The sequence below is a fragment of the Varroa destructor genome, unplaced genomic scaffold (genome assembly GCF_002443255.2).
Source record: "Varroa destructor unplaced genomic scaffold, Vdes_3.0 BEIS01000001.1, whole genome shotgun sequence".
Taxonomy (NCBI): Eukaryota; Metazoa; Arthropoda; class Arachnida; order Mesostigmata; family Varroidae; genus Varroa; species Varroa destructor.
The window spans coordinates 60,247,898-60,264,089 of record NW_019211454.1 but is presented as its reverse complement, the minus strand read 5'-3'; the positions used below and the strand labels follow the sequence as shown (position 1 = coordinate 60,264,089).

The 16,192-nt window shown below is 38.6% G+C and overlaps 2 protein-coding genes across 8 annotated transcripts in view; one reads left to right on the top strand and one right to left on the bottom strand.

Moving 5' to 3' along the window:
- LOC111243331 (glutamate receptor ionotropic, kainate 5-like) overlaps positions 1–13,939 on the top strand; it is a 56,802-nt gene extending 42,863 nt beyond the window's left edge. For 4 of the 7 annotated variants that reach the window (XM_022788702.2, XM_086991903.1, XM_086991921.1 and 1 more), the window contains 11 exons: positions 2,414–2,504; positions 2,823–2,984; positions 3,298–3,509; positions 5,773–5,906; positions 6,678–6,805; positions 7,075–7,186; positions 7,554–7,734; positions 8,448–8,547; positions 9,101–9,262; positions 12,351–12,464; positions 13,214–13,939. In XM_022788702.2, the coding sequence (XP_022644437.1) occupies positions 2,414–2,504; positions 2,823–2,984; positions 3,298–3,509; positions 5,773–5,906; positions 6,678–6,805; positions 7,075–7,186; positions 7,554–7,734; positions 8,448–8,547; positions 9,101–9,262 (1,282 nt within the window). In that variant the 3' untranslated portion in view covers positions 12,351–12,464; positions 13,214–13,939. Of the gene's footprint in view, positions 1–1,124; positions 1,229–2,413; positions 2,505–2,822; positions 2,985–3,297; positions 3,510–5,772; positions 5,907–6,677; positions 6,806–7,074; positions 7,187–7,553; positions 7,769–8,447; positions 8,548–9,100; positions 9,263–12,350; positions 12,465–13,213 lie in introns of those variants that run through there. The other 3 variants (XM_086991911.1, XM_086991909.1, XM_086991915.1) reach the window with 3 other exon arrangements.
- On the bottom strand, positions 10,825–15,215 carry LOC111243333 (3-hydroxyisobutyrate dehydrogenase, mitochondrial). Its single transcript, XM_022788707.2, has 6 exons — positions 14,898–15,215; positions 13,965–14,056; positions 13,298–13,438; positions 12,832–12,982; positions 12,285–12,495; positions 10,825–11,886 (listed from the first exon to the last, which is right to left on the bottom strand). Exons 1-6 carry the CDS (start codon positions 14,947–14,949, stop codon positions 11,568–11,570), a joined length of 966 nt encoding a protein of 321 aa, XP_022644442.1. The 5' UTR covers positions 14,950–15,215; the 3' UTR covers positions 10,825–11,567.
- Positions 15,216–16,192: the final 977 nt, after the last annotated feature.

Sequence of the window (16,192 nt, the reverse complement as noted above, 5' to 3'; positions counted from 1 at the left end):
ATACCTGAAACGAAAGCACATGTAATATGCCCGAACGAGTTCAACCTACTACCCAATCGCTGTAATTTCTGAGAATCAAAGATGTCCGCATTTTGCCACAGAGCTGTTTGCCTCCAAGGCAGTGTCGTTAAATATCCCAAATATCCGATTGCCGATAATGCCGACAAGCCAAAGACGCGGCCCTTGAAAACTGAGTTGAAGGTAAAACGTTGCATATTAAAGTTTGTTCTTTTTATCTCGATTTGCTTGCCAGAATATTAGTTATCTATTTTTTTTATTGAGATGCAGCGAAGCGTTGCTCCTGCGATGCGTGCGATTCAGCTTATCGGCGTACAAAACATAGGACGTATATTCTATGACAAAGAATCTCCTCTGTCTCCTTGACGAAGACTAGCAAAGTCAGGGACGATGTTGGACTGAAACATTTTTGTAACCAATATCGATCAGCGTAGTCAGATTATGTGTCAGATGCTATCGGTCCTATAATACACTGGAGAAAACGATCAAAGCTTTATTCGATGCGCTTAGCTAGCCTTTGTTAAACTCTCGAAATCAGTCGTCTCAGTCTACAGTGGTGACCAGCAATGTCAAAAATAAGTCTTCCTGACGAACTTCGGGGATACCATTTGCGAATTACGACGATGACGGTACGCTTTTCAGCCGAAATTACTCTCGCATAAAGTGTGCTTTATGCGTGCTTTTATGCACGAAAAGCTCGTATTGACCCCTTTCTCATTGTACGGCTACATAAAGGTAGCAAATTTAGTGTTTTCCTGGAGCGTACATCGCTCTCCAGTTGTTCTCCAACGTCTTAAATTTAATGTTGAAAATGTGACTAAAAAATACTACAATCGATTAAACTTACAATGATTTCCAACAACTTACAAAATTTTCAACTGAAATTCATGCGTATGCAGGATTGTGACCATAAGATATTTATATCGAGTCGGCCGTTTATAAAAAGATATATTCATATTTTTAAGCTTCTGTTTTAAACACGTGTCACACACGTTTTTCCATAGAGAGGCTTATTCGTGAAATTTCTGTAATGAGCTAACCGGTCTGTTATTTAGCTCCTTTTAACAATATATGGTACTGAAATAGTTTTTAATTGGAACTACTAGTGGCAGCCGTACACCCAACTGATCCATCGCGATAATGGGCAGGTTCTAGTGCGTGGTCCGATGGGAAACGTTCTTGAAAGCGTTATCGCCAGATATAACTTCACGTACGTATCTACATTATAAGGAGTGAAATGACGATATTACTTTAATCTGTCGCTAGTTCTCGTAAGCAGGTCATAGGGACACCGCGTTCACTTGGTAATCCATAAACATTGTTTTTCCACGTACTTTCTGCCTTGTCTCGTGTGTATACCATGATATCCAGTCCTACTGGTAGTAAAAAAACAAAGAAAAGAGAGTTAGGACAGTGTAAATTATATTGGTGGCAAGATTATTTTATCATGGACGTATGGTAGAAAGTAAGAAGCGTATTGATGATAGCAGTGATTTGTTTGTGGAATAGATGTCACTGGGTTCACCTAAAGAGGAGGACATACTATACAGTATCTGAGTAGGTACATGGTATTCCAATTCTTCTTCTTCTATTCTTTATTGGTTTATAGTGTAATTGAAAAGGAAAAACAAGTTCTGTCGTAACTGAAAATGGTGAACGTTTGATTTTGTCCTTTTATGGCTTTGTAAATTCTTACTTGTAGTAGAAGTGTATAAAAGTTCATTTGTCGACAGAGCCGAAAATCTGGCAGGTCGCCTCTATTGCCATGAAGTTACTGTGATATAGGATGAACCTCAGTATATCGGAGAGAAGGCCCATAATAGAAAAACTAATCCTTATGTCACCCATTGTATGTATGTCCTGATTAAGAAATATGAAATAGGTACAAGTTCAAACGACACCTGAACAAGAAGAGCGTATTAAAAATACGTTTTATTTAAGCGTAGAATAGCTCCCAATAAAACTCTCTAAATTTTTACCCGTATCCCTAGCGGACTGCGATAGACAACACGTTCACACAGCGGGTTTATTTATTGTACGTTAAAGGTCGTTTTGTTGTACTTCTTACACTTACGAATAATTGCTTTAGCTTATGTTTGCAGACTTGCAGTACAATAACTGCGTTTCAGAATTTTTCGCGAGGGTTCCGATCTCCAGTGCCTTGTGGCGTACATAAAGTGTCCGGCTACGTAAATGAAAAAAGATTAGTCGTGACGCTGATAACAAAAGCTAGCGTTCGAGTTTGCCTATGCTGAAATGGAATTTTCCTTTTACGTCCTACTTGAAGCAATTGCCCGTTTTTTAACACTTTTTTAAATAATCTTTAAATTTTTAATCCTTTTATGTACGATTAAATAAATAGGGTTCAAATGATTAATTCCCCTTTTTAATATAGGTACGAAGCGAACATTCCAGCAGATCAACAGTGGGGCGTGATATTTCCGAACGGCAGTGCCACGGGCATGATTGGAATGCTCACCCGAAACGTACGTAACGATACTGTCAAATGGAAAAACCCAATTCATTGACACATGTTTCACTACTACTCCCTCTGGAGAATGAAAGATATATAGAAATAAATAATCTCATATGCATGTAAGCTTTTATTTACAAACAGTCGTTATTACACACAAACAGTTTGACTGGAGATCTGGAGATCTAGATATAGAGAGCGCGGGACATACTTGTGGAGAACAAATTCGTAACAAGCATGTTTGTTACATTGTAGCAAAGCATTTTATCGTCTTGAAAGGATAAGCTTAATTTCTTCATTCTGCCCTACGTACGTAAATGATACGTAACAGGAATCCGACTGGGCCGCGAACGCATTCGGACAAACATTGGATCGACATCGGGTAGTGACTCTGTCTTCCGAGTTCATGGTACAGGACTTAAGTATACTCGCTGGCCGCACATTCGGATTCCAAGATAATTACTTCGGATTATTTGGGGCATTCGAATCAAACGTGAGAATTTTATGACGCACGTGCATTACAGGTCTCGAAGTTGCTAGAGATGACACCAACAGGGCAGCATTTTTAAAACTGATAATTCGCACCTAGACATTATTATTTTTCGCGATTTGTACGATGCTTGTTCACGCCGATGTCGAGTTCACAACGATAATAAATTCGAAACTCTCCCAGCACATATATACTTTTAACGTCAACTACGGTATATGAACTCTCGATCCTATTAATAAACTAAAAAGTAACACTAGCAAACAAATCTTATAATTAGCGTTATAAAGTTTCTCACGGTAACATCTGCGCGATACAGGTCTGGACGTGCCTGCTAATGGCGACATTAGTGATGCCTGTTATTTTGGTGCTTAGTCGACTTCTGGAACGCAACGAAGGAAATGTAAACCGTACGCTATTTTCGCGAATGCTTGTCCTCTATGGCAGGTATGGACCTACTTCTTTTGACACCTGGCCTGGAGCAACCTTCTTTTACACAATTATGCGCTGTAACGATACGACTATGGTTCAGTAAGTGTGAACATTCTTAGGCACTGGGTGCTATCCCCGTGACGGTGCATGTTTGTCTGTCAAATTTAGGGATACGCAAGAGGATCTAGGTTTGAAACCGGGCGGGCGAGGCCACGCCTCGTTTTATTTTTTTCAAGCTAGCCGTTTGAAGTAATGCTTGACAGTTATGTCAAATCCAAAACTTAAAGCTTTTTTTCCTGTTTTAAGCTAAGCATTTTCTGGGGTTAGCATCATGTTATTAGCTTTTGTGCGTAATTAACGCACTCATTTTCATTTTAAGTCCACCTGCAGCTATATTTTCAAGCGAAAATTTCAACACACAAGGTGGCACCTAAGTAACGAAAAATTCCGGTGAACAACAATATCAAGTTGTAGCCAACTTGTTGAGTCTTTATCTTGTTGTTTAGTTACATGTATATATCCACGTGAGTAGGTTACTTAGCAGACTAGGCGGTGAGCTAAATAAACACGTATCGAAAATTTATTATATTGCATATCTGCGGTTGTAACCAACGTTCTAGTAGCTCCGCTGTCATCTGTAGGATTCACGTGCGTGTGTGTGCGCGTGCGCTATATAAACACATCTCTAGTGACGGCAATAAACCCCATCGCATATTAGAAGCGGTTTATGAACAGGTAATACTGGCCAACATAGTTACTGGCAGAAAACCGCTGCGTCTGCCCGAGAGTCGTCTTCTATAAGTACTATAGACAGCTTCGGAGAAAAACGCTAAAGTCTGAACAATCCTATATTACCTACCCACAGCCCGCTAATTATGGCTAAAAAGCTGACATCATTTAACCACAACATTTTGGTGGGATGACCTGGCACTTTGCTTGTTTCCTCTCTAAATAACTGAATTTAACACAAGTAGAACTAATAATAGGTCGAGGTTCACAGTGAGACGAAATGTATTTGAATATAATTTAGTTACTTCTGAGATCGAAAGACGAACTTGAAGGACGACGCTATAAGCGGAACGCACCTCTATCACGTAAACGGATCTGATCTAATCTTGAGAACGATTTTAGATAGCAGGAAATGTGTTACAGTGGTCACGATACGAAGTTATAATTGACGTTTGATTATACTCACTTATTCGCTCATAGAGCCTTTTTTCAAAGGACGATATTTCCGCTGCCAGCTTTTATCCTAGCTAATTCAAGTCGGTCCCACAATAACTCAGGCGGAAACTAGTAGAACGGAAAGCGTGCCACCTCACAAGGATTCTCCTATAGAGATCCGTCGATCACATCTTCTAAGACACCGACGCCCCAAATTGGCAACAATTTTACACGTGGACGCTTCCCAGAATACATAGGCTCGAAACGGGCTATCATCGAACGCACAAAGAGTGAAAATACAAAATACCATTTCATTTTGAACGGTTTTCCTATGATTTATAAGCAAGTTCACAGAGTTAACTTCAGCTCAAATAGATTCGGGAACATTTAACCGATTGCGTCTACTTGCGAAAAACGTTCAGCAAATTCGTTTTAGCCTCGCCTTTTTCTTGGCTTTCGCACACGGCTCCACATATGCACGCTGCGCTCAATGCCATTTGCATATGGAACTACGCAGGGAATCATCTAGGCCAACAACTTTCTCCGTTTGCATGACCGTTAAGGTACATTGTATGGTCCTTAATAATGAAGTACAGAGTATGCAAGAATCGAACTAAATGCTGTTTAAGGAACAAGCGCAAATACCCCGCCTGTGTTTTTCCCACCGGTCGTTTACTACGACAAGCCAAACGTGTAAATGCGAGTGCGCAGCGTTCACTAATTTGTTTTGCAACAGACAGATCGTCAGAATCCAACCCATAAGCAAGTGTTCTTTACCGTCTCAAAGAAACTAGAAGTTCAGAACAAGCCAAGCAAACTTGTGAGAATTCATTTTATAGACAGTACCGGTGTGTTTCTCTAATCTCCAGTCTACAATGGAGATGACAGATGCAAATGCATCGTCTCAGTTACTTGCTTCGTACAATGTCAATGATGCCATAACGCAGCCGATTCTGTGCGGACATCACAATTCGGGCACTAGATAATAACAACTTTTAAGTTTTTTTTTTGTAATTTTTGTTATGTAAATACAATCGTCGACATTTCGACTTTGATTGTGTCACAATTTTTCATTCTATCAGTGTATCAATAATACCTTGGACGACAGGAGGCCTTTAGTATGATGGCACTAGTTTTGGAATTAGGCCAATATACACAGCAAAGTAATATGCGCAATTTTGTTTGTCATAAAATGAAGGAATCTAATGAGCGTTGTGAGAACAATATTGTTCGAAAGCATTGAGGACCGAGATCTTCCCAAGGGCAACTCTGGCCGCATTTTAATTGGACTCTGGCTGACTTCCATCTATCTTACTATGAGCATATTCCAAGGTAAATAAAGGCGGCTAATATTATATATATATATATATATATATATATATATATATATATATATGTAGATTTTATTTGCATGAAAAACTACTTATCTACTTAAGCCGTGCTACAGTTTGGCTATTTATAATTCTAGATGATAGATACATTCGTTGCAAAAGGCAACGCGTAAGTGTAGTTGATGTCCAGTATTGTAGACCACGCAAAATGGGTTGCGTTTATAGAATTATATTGCCTTACAGGTATTAAGGTGCACTTAGCATTTTGCTCACATAGCAGATCATCGCGCTAAACTCGACCAAATAGAAAAGTAACGAGGCCTATTTAGGAACCACTTGCAACAAGTAACAAAGTAACGATCTTCAAAGTTTAGTGAAGCGCTTCAACAGCCGTACTCTTAAACCCAGCGTCTGATAGTCCCCGAATGCCAAATACGATCGAAAACGCAACGTATTCAATACTAGAGTCGTTATTGGTTTTGTTCGATTACAATAGTAATCCTTACTGCAGGAACTACGAAAGATGGATATCCTGATCATAGGAACTGTCACAGTTAGAATAGCTCTGTTCAGACACATTTCACTTCTCTCAGGGATTTTGCAACTTATTTCAAACTTAAGCTTAATTACTCTCTATTTCTACCAGTGTATGTTCGTTTGTTAATTGCCCTTTGGTTTCGATTTGGCTTACCTCCAAAAGACAACGGCGCGCTATGCCATTAGTTATTTTGTTATGTCTGTTATTGACGGAACTACTCTGGGCTGGCCATAGGAACGATGAAGGCTAGTTTACTCATCAGCTCAGGATCAAGTAGGATTGACTCTATGAGGGATTTAGTGGTACGAAAACAAGTAGTACCAATCATTTGGAGAGGGACCGCGTACCATAAGCTTTTCCAGGTGGGTTTGCTACAGTTTTTCAGTGTATCTTGCACTACATTTCAGACAGCTGCACATAATGCAGATGCTACATTCTATAATATAGTACATGCCGTATCTCTGAATAGATGTCCGGCTGATTTTTTTTAATATTGACATTTAATTGAATTGTAACAGATAGCGGTATTTCAGTTGAGCCACTCTTTAAACCCGTCCAGGTTTGTACTCATGATATTCCGATCATGCTAAGTTAGTAAAGGAAATCGTCATTTTTCTGGGAACACCCGCAGAGGGCCGACATGGATATTTACCAGACAGTGTACAGCCGCGCAATGGAGAAGAACGGTATTTTACCTGGAAATCAACTGTATACTAATGAAAACTTCATGAATGTACTCCAAGGTACAGGCAAAAAATATTCAAGTGTTATGAACATAACATATGTGCCGTAAATATTAATTATGTCGTCTTTGGCCTAAAGTAGTAAAAGATCAGAACGATGCAGTTCGTGTCCAGATATTCTAGACTTTTTGGAATCAATGGTTAAAATTGTCAGATGAAAAAATAACAGTGCAACTAAACAACTTATTATTCTATTTTTAACTTTTATTTATTTTATTAACGAAATCTAGTACTTCTGCCGAGCATCTCCATTTACTTAGCAGTGCACAAAAGCAAATAATTTTGCGGTCCTATTGAATTTTACGTGGCTTCGCCTGTACAGGAGATAAGTAATTAGGATGCTCTTTTATGATTATTATGATTGGAGGTCGAGCAGTTATAATCAACGAACAGTCGTCGATTATGTACAACCTCGGTCGAAGCTGCGATGCCCTTCGAGGTCACCCTGGAGAGTTCTATTTCGCCAAGGAGCCCGTTTATACGCATGGACTTAGCATGTCCCTCCGGAAAACGCTGCATCCAATGCTCAAACGCGTCATTAACAAAACGTTGGTGTCAAACTTTCAATAAATGTACTTACAGGTGATTTTTTTATTTATCCATTTTATTGCTCTATACTCTATTTAACTAATGTACTTCTGTACAAACAATACATATTCGATGAACTAGAAACTTGAGTTTAATCCAGTGCACGGTAGTAGGACCGTACTCGCCGTGTATGGCTCAAGGCTTATGCTTGCTATTATCTAGGCAAATTGATTACCGCTTTGCCAAGAGCACATACTTTGCGATCAATGCAACTAGGTAACGAAACAAACAAAAACTACCGGATTTTTTGGCATGCGTTATATTTCCTCATGCTAGCTGCTCACGCTGTTTTTAGTTCTTCTGCTTCTCCTAGTGACACATATTTCTGTCAAAGTTTGTACATTCGCCATTGCCATATCTAGCCACCCAATACAGCTTATCGAGCAGACAATTTTCAATTTCAAAAAAAAAATTATATATTAGATGATCTTCCTACGCAGTGTAGATAGACACAGCTCTTAAATATCTCTGGGCTAATTCATTCATCGAAGCGTTTTGCTCGGGCAAAATTTCACGAGACGTAACTACGCTATGAGATGAATATAAAGCTAACCTTATTTCACCTTATTATGAAAGTTTCTGTTGTGTAAGTGCTTACATAGTACAGTTGGCAAGTTTGCTCATTTACAGTTATACGTCAAATGGGATAACATCAACGTTGTGTCATTTCTAGAATTCGAGAGTTGCAAGAAACCGGAAATATTCGTAAATGGCTTAATATTGCTATGGCCGACTTTTTCACTTGTGAAATCGTAAACGGAGCACCTACACAGGTATTGAATTAGCATTTCGCTGGCTTTTTACATCCTTTGACTTTCACATATTTCTTATAATGTATAACTACTTCCAAACAAATCTCGACTAACTACTATATTGAGTACATCTGCACCCGCACTGTGATTTGTTACTGAGAACATAGGTTACCTTTTAGATATACTGAATAGATCTAAGAAGTTGACACACAAAACTAATGGCATTTATCTGTTTTTTTTTTATATGAGGCTATATGTTGTTTATTCCAGAACCTATAATGTAACGGTAGCAAAAGTGCCAATGACATATCTATTTTCTCCAGCAATTTTTAAAAAAAAAACCTATATATTGAACCCGTGCTCGTTTCGTTTAGCATTTTTGACACATTTACTCTTGCCGAGTTAATTAGCTACTATATTGAACTATGCTGAATATATACAGAAATTGTGGCAAATGTACGAACGGTTATGTGCGCCACTAGCTGGTGTTTTATCTATAATTTGCTTTCATAGTATACTTAGAATTATTTGTTATAGTTCTGTTAATGTTGGTAAACTGTATCGTGCTTTTCAGGAGGAGCCCACGGTCTATACGTTGGGTTTATCGAAGCTAAAGGGCCCCCTTATTATTTATGGAATGGGGGCCGTAGCAACGTTAATTACCCTGTGTGCGGAGCTCGCCTGGGAAAGCAAGTGCTTCTGCTTTATTTGGCAGAACGGAAAACTGATTGCTTAAGTACGCAGAAGGGCTTTGATCATTAACAGTTATAGCTATTAATAACAATCACTTACTAAGGTACTTACCCATTAGAAATCTAACATCGAACTAAAACGATAAATGAGACTTATAGCCAATACAGACGCTCTTTCTAATCACAGAAAAATATTCGATCTGAAACTGCCCAGTCTGGCTGGCGTACGGCGTATGGTTCCCGTGCAATTTGTCCAGTGTGTTATTATCACCTGCAATCGAAGTACTAGACAACTAATAAATACTTATGAGATAAACGACCCCCTGCATTGTACGCTTTTACCATTCAGTTGAGTAACCTTCAAGCATGCAATCCTCGGCTTATACGATAGTATATCTCTCATCACTCGAAAATTTTTTATAATTCTCTCTACCTCTCAGTTTTTGTCAGGTAGGGAAGATGGTTTTACTTTTTACAAAAAAGAAAATTCCATACACCGGACGTTCTAAAGCCACGCTAATTATTCAAGCTGTGCAGTTAGCGCGAAAAGCGTTCGCGGTTTTTCCGAGTTTAAACTAAAGGAATTTTTTCGCCAAGTTGCATTACTTTTCACGAAATCTTATTCACAAAATATACGATCATAACAAACAATTGTCTTCTTCGAACAGCTGACGTATCTAAAACCTAGGCACTGACGAAGAAATATTCGATCAGTTCTATCAGGGGCAGATTCGATGAGTATCACACTGATACTTTCTTGCCCTCTAAATACAGCTGTTTTTTGAAGAACTTCCGGCAGTCGACGAATACGCAATTGCCATGAGCAAGCTCATATTCTCTAGTCGGTGCCTCTAGTCTTTACCGACTCTTCTACTAGGCCTACCCATAATAAAAGAATGCGTGGCCTCGCGAAGTGCTGAGTGACATGCTCGTAGAGTAACACCTGTTATACACTAATTCTCAATGAGAACCTGAAGAGATGTAGGCCAGTGTTGATGCTGAAAGAATAAATGTAGCTAACAATATTTTGTTTTCTGACTGTCCTTTTATCTATCCAGATTGATTGATGTCCTCGTTTCTTTGTAGCTTTCCACGACAGGTGAAATTGGGCGAAAGCTCACTAACACTTTCTGCATCTTGTTAAATACCATATGCTAAAAAATAAGTGCAAAAACAAAATGCACCGAAGCTGGCAACACGTTCTCGTGTTGGAACGTAAAAGCTGTTGAATAATGAAGTAAAATCCTCACATGATATTTCCCTTCCCTTTCTAAGGTATTCCATTTAAATGTACATCCAGTTTACCCTAATATAGCGGAATAGAATGGAGGTTTTAATATAATTATAATATATACAAATCGTGTGACAGCACTTCAAATTTCCAAATTTACTCTTCTGTTAAAATTAGAACGCGATTGATTTGATGAATGAAATTTATAATCAGTTCAAGATCCGGTACTAAAAAACTCCACACAGCAAACGTCTCTGCGCCTCCTGTAGGCGCCTTACCTTCGCCACCACAACATAGATCAATTTCAGCCCACTTGTTTGTTCGAACGCAGTCATTTCTAAGTAGAATAATTAATTGATAATAAGTAAATCACTGTTAGACGCAAATCTCAGCATTTAATTCATATTCCTCACCAAGTGCCTCATAAATGGTCAAATACGATGGTCTGGTCATACTCTATTGCTGAACTTCATTTGTATTCGGTTTCAGTGTTTGCAAAAACAGGGAAGCTTTCTTTGGCACTTGTAACTTTATTGATTAAAATAACATCATGTACCTCGGCTTTATCTCATCCTAAAGCGAGAGCTAGTATATAGAAACGGCCATTATTTAAAACAATACAGTCGCTTTTAGCAACAACCAAAAGCGTAACTTTCACTTACCGTGCATCGTATCCTGCTATACAAATTCCGTTTTCTTTATTACTTCTTTCCTACTTAAAACAAAACGCTGCGACAAAATCTCGATTTGCATACGGATAATACTGAATCATTTAATATGAAACGCTAATTCATTATTAGTAGAGCCATCTATCGAACTCACTTGCGTATGCGTACAGTCATATCTCATATCTGATATTGGATGACTCACCAATCGAACACAGGTCATCCTTGTTGTAAATATTTAGTTAATTTAACCATACTCCTCGGATATATACGCGCACAAGTTGTGGCTTCTATTTCAAACTGTGTATCCTCACAGCTGAAATACATTTAAGTACACAAAAAATTGTATTGAAAAAAGAATTCTATTAAAAACTTAGCGCTTTAGTGTTTTCCCATAGATCCCCTTGATTTTAGTGACACCACTTGTTCATATCCGATCGGTAATCCGCAGTATTAATCGTTCTTATTAGCGGCACTAATCAGCTGAAAGATGTATCCAAAATCTTTTCCTCCATGGCCCTGCGAACAAAGCATCCGGTACAATTGCAGAGCCAATCCGCCTAAAGGTGTGGGCGCCTCCGTACGCGTCGCAGCCCCCTGAGCCAAACTTAAATCTTTTAGCATCAGGGCTGATCCAAAACCGCCTTTATAGTCATTCGAAGATGGCACATTGGCCATTACTCCAGGCACAGGGCTGTACAAGTCACTCACCCACGTTTTTCCAGAGCTCACATTCAGGATTTTATTCAAAACCGTTGGATCCAAACCCAACCTGAACCAAAATCGAAGATTATTTTTAATGTATAAGTATATAAGAAAATTGGCGGCTACAGCATGTTGAAATAGTTCCCGAATATACATCAGTCGCTTTTTGTTCAGGAGTAAGCCCCAAATTCCACGCATATCAAAAACTAACATTTCCTAAATATAAACTCAAACAAAAATTGTCAACCGCGCAAACACCAAACGACATTTATTTGTAAATATTTTTAATAAATAAACGAAAAGTAAGGTCAGATAAGATAGTTCATCGTTATCAACAGGCTACCTTATACTAAGATTATCACTATTTATTCGCTACGAACTGTCACTGTGAACAAATAAATAATCTGCAAAATCTAAACAAGCCTACTATCGTATCTAGTGCGTACAGAGCCAAAAGATACATACTTTATACCGAGGTTCATTGTTTCCGAATGCCCGACCATGGAAATAGCAAGCATCATATTATTGCAGATCTTAGCAGCTCCACCGCAACCCACTGGACCACAATGAATTGCTGTTTTCCCCATCTGCAGGAGAACCTCTTCCGCCTGGTCGATGTCTTCCTTGGCACCCCCCATCATGAAGGTCAGTGTTCCTGCTCGTGCCGCATTAACACCTTGTAGCAACCAAAATATATAATGATTTGAGATAAGTTCATGAGCACCCTTTCTCTCTGTTTTTTTATGAGCACGAGTTATAGGCAACATATATGCTGATCGCTTAATTTTTTTTTTTTTAGAATCATTATGAAAAGCAATAGGATTAGAAGCTAATATTCAAATTTCCAAATCGACAACTTCCTTCGAAATCGAAAAATTGACTCTTAATCAATCGACTATGCTTAGGTTGATGTTTTAGACCCCTATGATTTACGATGGCTGCAATACATGAGGGTAAATGCTGTATGCAAGCAAAAGTATAATATATATAACAAAGATAAAAAAGAAATTACCTCCGGAGACAGGGGCATCTACGAATTTGAGCTGGTACTTAGCGGCATGGTTTGACATCCGAAGTGAAAGATCGGGATCTACTGTACTGCAGTCAATGAGAAGTGTACCCTTCTTCGCTGAGCTGATCAGACCATCCGGTCCGGTTAAAACCTATTTAAAAACAGTGTAATGAAGGCCAACTAACGCTTGATGCTCAATACTTGTATTATGGCAGATCCCGTGTACTCAGGACCAATAGGTCCAATTAAATGTGTTAGTAGAGTTTCTGTGATTTTCGCATATAATAATAAAACGCTCCATAATCAATTCTGTTTTTATCAAGCGCAACAGCCCAGAATAAACGCAATAGAGCGATGCTAAATTTGATATCTTTCGTCGCAGTGTCGCGCCGAGTACCAAAACTTCACAACGGAACGAGTCTAGGGGCCACTATATGACAATTTGATTGATCGAAGACGTCTCTACCTCTTCGACGTGTGCGTTTGTAGGAAGCATCGTTACGATCTTGTCACACTGCTCTGCAACCTCTCGAAGATTGGCCGCAGCTCGGGCCCCCTGGCCCTTTAGAGTACTCAATGCATCAATTACTATATCGTAGGCTATTACCTGAAAATACAACAGGTATTAACATTTGATTGTTTTGCCGATTGCAAAAGGACGCCCGTAAAGACGGCGTAGTAGTAACGTGGCCACTTGCTACTTCGATGAAGTGGATTTGATACGATGCAATGTAAAGAAAATGAAAAATATTTGAAGTCAATGTTCTCAGAACTCGGCTATTGTGTGGATGTAATAGAACTGGGTTAGAAAGCGTCTAGAATCCTCAAAACATTAGCGATTTCGGTTTCGTACTTAATTGTAACTCGATGTACTATATTTCGATATTACATGTCCAATACCATTTGTACTTAGTTAGTATTTAATAATAATACTAGCTTCGTTAAAGTTCAAAGTACTGTAATGTGTAAGCCTTTTTTTTGTTAGGATTCCGCCTTTTATAATTTATTCATCATTTCAACTCGCCTATGTCAGAAGATAAAATCGTGTTCGAAATCTGGGGCTGTGAATATAATTAATAAATACAACTACGGCACAGCAACTCAATAATCAGTACCCGTAAATCTTCACTAACCTGTCGACCCTTTTGGAGAAGATTTGAGGCCATGCCAGATCCCATATTTCCTAATCCGATAAAGCCGATGGTGGCAACCTGCCGGAAACCACCTGTTGATCCATCATCAGTTTAACAGGTGACTGGAGTAATCCATGTAGCTCGATTATGTAATCTGTTTCACTATATTATGTAATCTTTTTCGGATGTATCCGAACAGGTGTACAGACAAGAAAAATCTATGCAGCAGAGCAGCACTATATGCACGCTTTTAATAACTAGATACACAAATTTGGTACCGTTGATTTCTGCTTTTCTACAAACCAATTTGAGTAAATCTTTAGTCGTATCACATAAACGTTTAGGCCACAAAAGCTCACCCAGAAGATAAACTGAAGTTGGCAGTTTTGATAAGTTTGCGATAATCTCAAACTTTGCGATATCTCCAATGCTACACTGTCTCAAAAGAGATGTAAATTATGTTAAATACATTAAGCATTTTGGAATGAAATTATGCAAAGCCGCCTACAATCACATGTACACAGTATAGCTAGAAGACGTAGCAGCCGTAGGTAATTCTATAGGCAACTCATAGTTCAAGCACTAATTATACACATTTTGCAAGTACACAAAGAAGCATTTCTGCCTTCTCTTGAACCCAGGTTGGGTAATTAGAACAGAAACATCTGCGCCCAGCCGATTACTTCGATGACCAAGTTTTAAATACGCGGTGATAAGATAGGCGATGTAGTAATAGAAAACAAACTGATTTTAACATCCTCTGGCTCGATTACAGATTCTGTTCTATTGGATACACGATCACTGGCCTATTGTATGGTGTAATCTAAACTTCGAGATTCAGCATTTCAGTTGCATAGAAAAGGCACACGCACGTTTTTTTCCATTTTACTTTTTATTATATTTCATGTTTCGAATTCCAGTATGATTACTTACCATGAATATCATTGATTAGGTTCCTCCCTAGAATCGTTCGGTACGCAATCATCTTCTACTTTGAAAACCTGCTTTCGCTGTCACTTATGAGCTTTAGGCCGATTGTCACAAGTCATTTGTGAGCGTATCCAATAGAACCACCTAACACAACTTAGAGTACACTTAACAACTTCGAAAACATTCAAAAGATGCGTTCGTCCTGAATATGGTACAAATACGCCGATTCTGTTCCACTCGTAAACCGATAAAAGGAACAGCCGCAGTGAACAGCCGAATCTAGTGCATCTAGCGAGCGGCCGCTTGCTTGTTTAACCCCTCCTCAGCGATATCTGCTAAATTAGGACAGTTGTTGGGCGAAACCTTCTCTCCAAAAAAATGCTTTCGTATGGAATCACCTGTTCCAACGTCCTGAGACTGGAGTGACAGATGCAGCCGAGGATATAATTGTCTGCTAAGACTAGACGATTACAGATTTCCATGCTAGGCCAATCAAGTAAAGCTAAAATTGATATTAAAAATACTGCAAACTAATCGTTCACAGTATTACTTAGACAACACTTAATATTTATTTCAACAAAATACTATTTATTCAAACAAAACCTCGTCCTTATATAGCAATAGCGGCGGGGATACCTAGGATTATTGGTACGGTATATGTTTTTTTCTCACAATCGCTTCTTTGAGTAAACTCATGTAGTGGTCCGGCTTTTATTAGAGGTTTCTAGATAATACTATAAATTATTGAAACTACTCCTTCTGAACCCTAAGATCATTCATAATGTGTGCCAATAAAACAGGATGATTTTCTTATATCACATTATCAGTGATATCTAATATGACTGAATAAATAAATCGGTTTTAATAGAGCATATATATATATATATATATATATATATATTCGTAAGCCTAAGTGTTCACGTGTTTCTTAAACTTATCTTCCGTTGCGCAGTAGAATATTTTTTACCGTGATATGACAACAAAATGCTACAAAGCGTTAAAAGCTGCAAACCACTGGAATATTCATAAATTTCACTAACGGAAGTTACATCTTCTAATAAAACGTTTTACCTGTTATGTATTGCGAGCCATCCCACCAATTTCATGATTATTTCAATCTCCCGAGAAAGACAAAGGCCACGGTGAGGAATGCTGAGTAAAGAGGAAATGTGACCTACGCCACACGGCCGACGCGCGCCTATACCAAACTGCAATTCTTTACCCGGCCAGCACTCCTATCGCGTGCTTTAGTTAACACGGAACTCCCTTTTTATTTTTTTTTGGATCTCCGCTTTCGT

Coding starts and splice junctions, on each gene's coding strand:
- LOC111243333 (XM_022788707.2), bottom strand. CDS start 14,949: ATGATTGCGTACCGAACGATTCTAGGGAGGAACCTAATCAATGATATT. Junction 13,439..13,964: donor TTCTCCAAAAGGGTCGACAG/GTTAGTGAAGAT, acceptor TTGTATTTTCAG/GTAATAGCCTACGATATAGT. Junction 11,887..12,284: donor ACAATGAACCTCGGTATAAA/GTATGTATCTTT, acceptor ATTTTGGTTCAG/GTTGGGTTTGGATCCAACGG.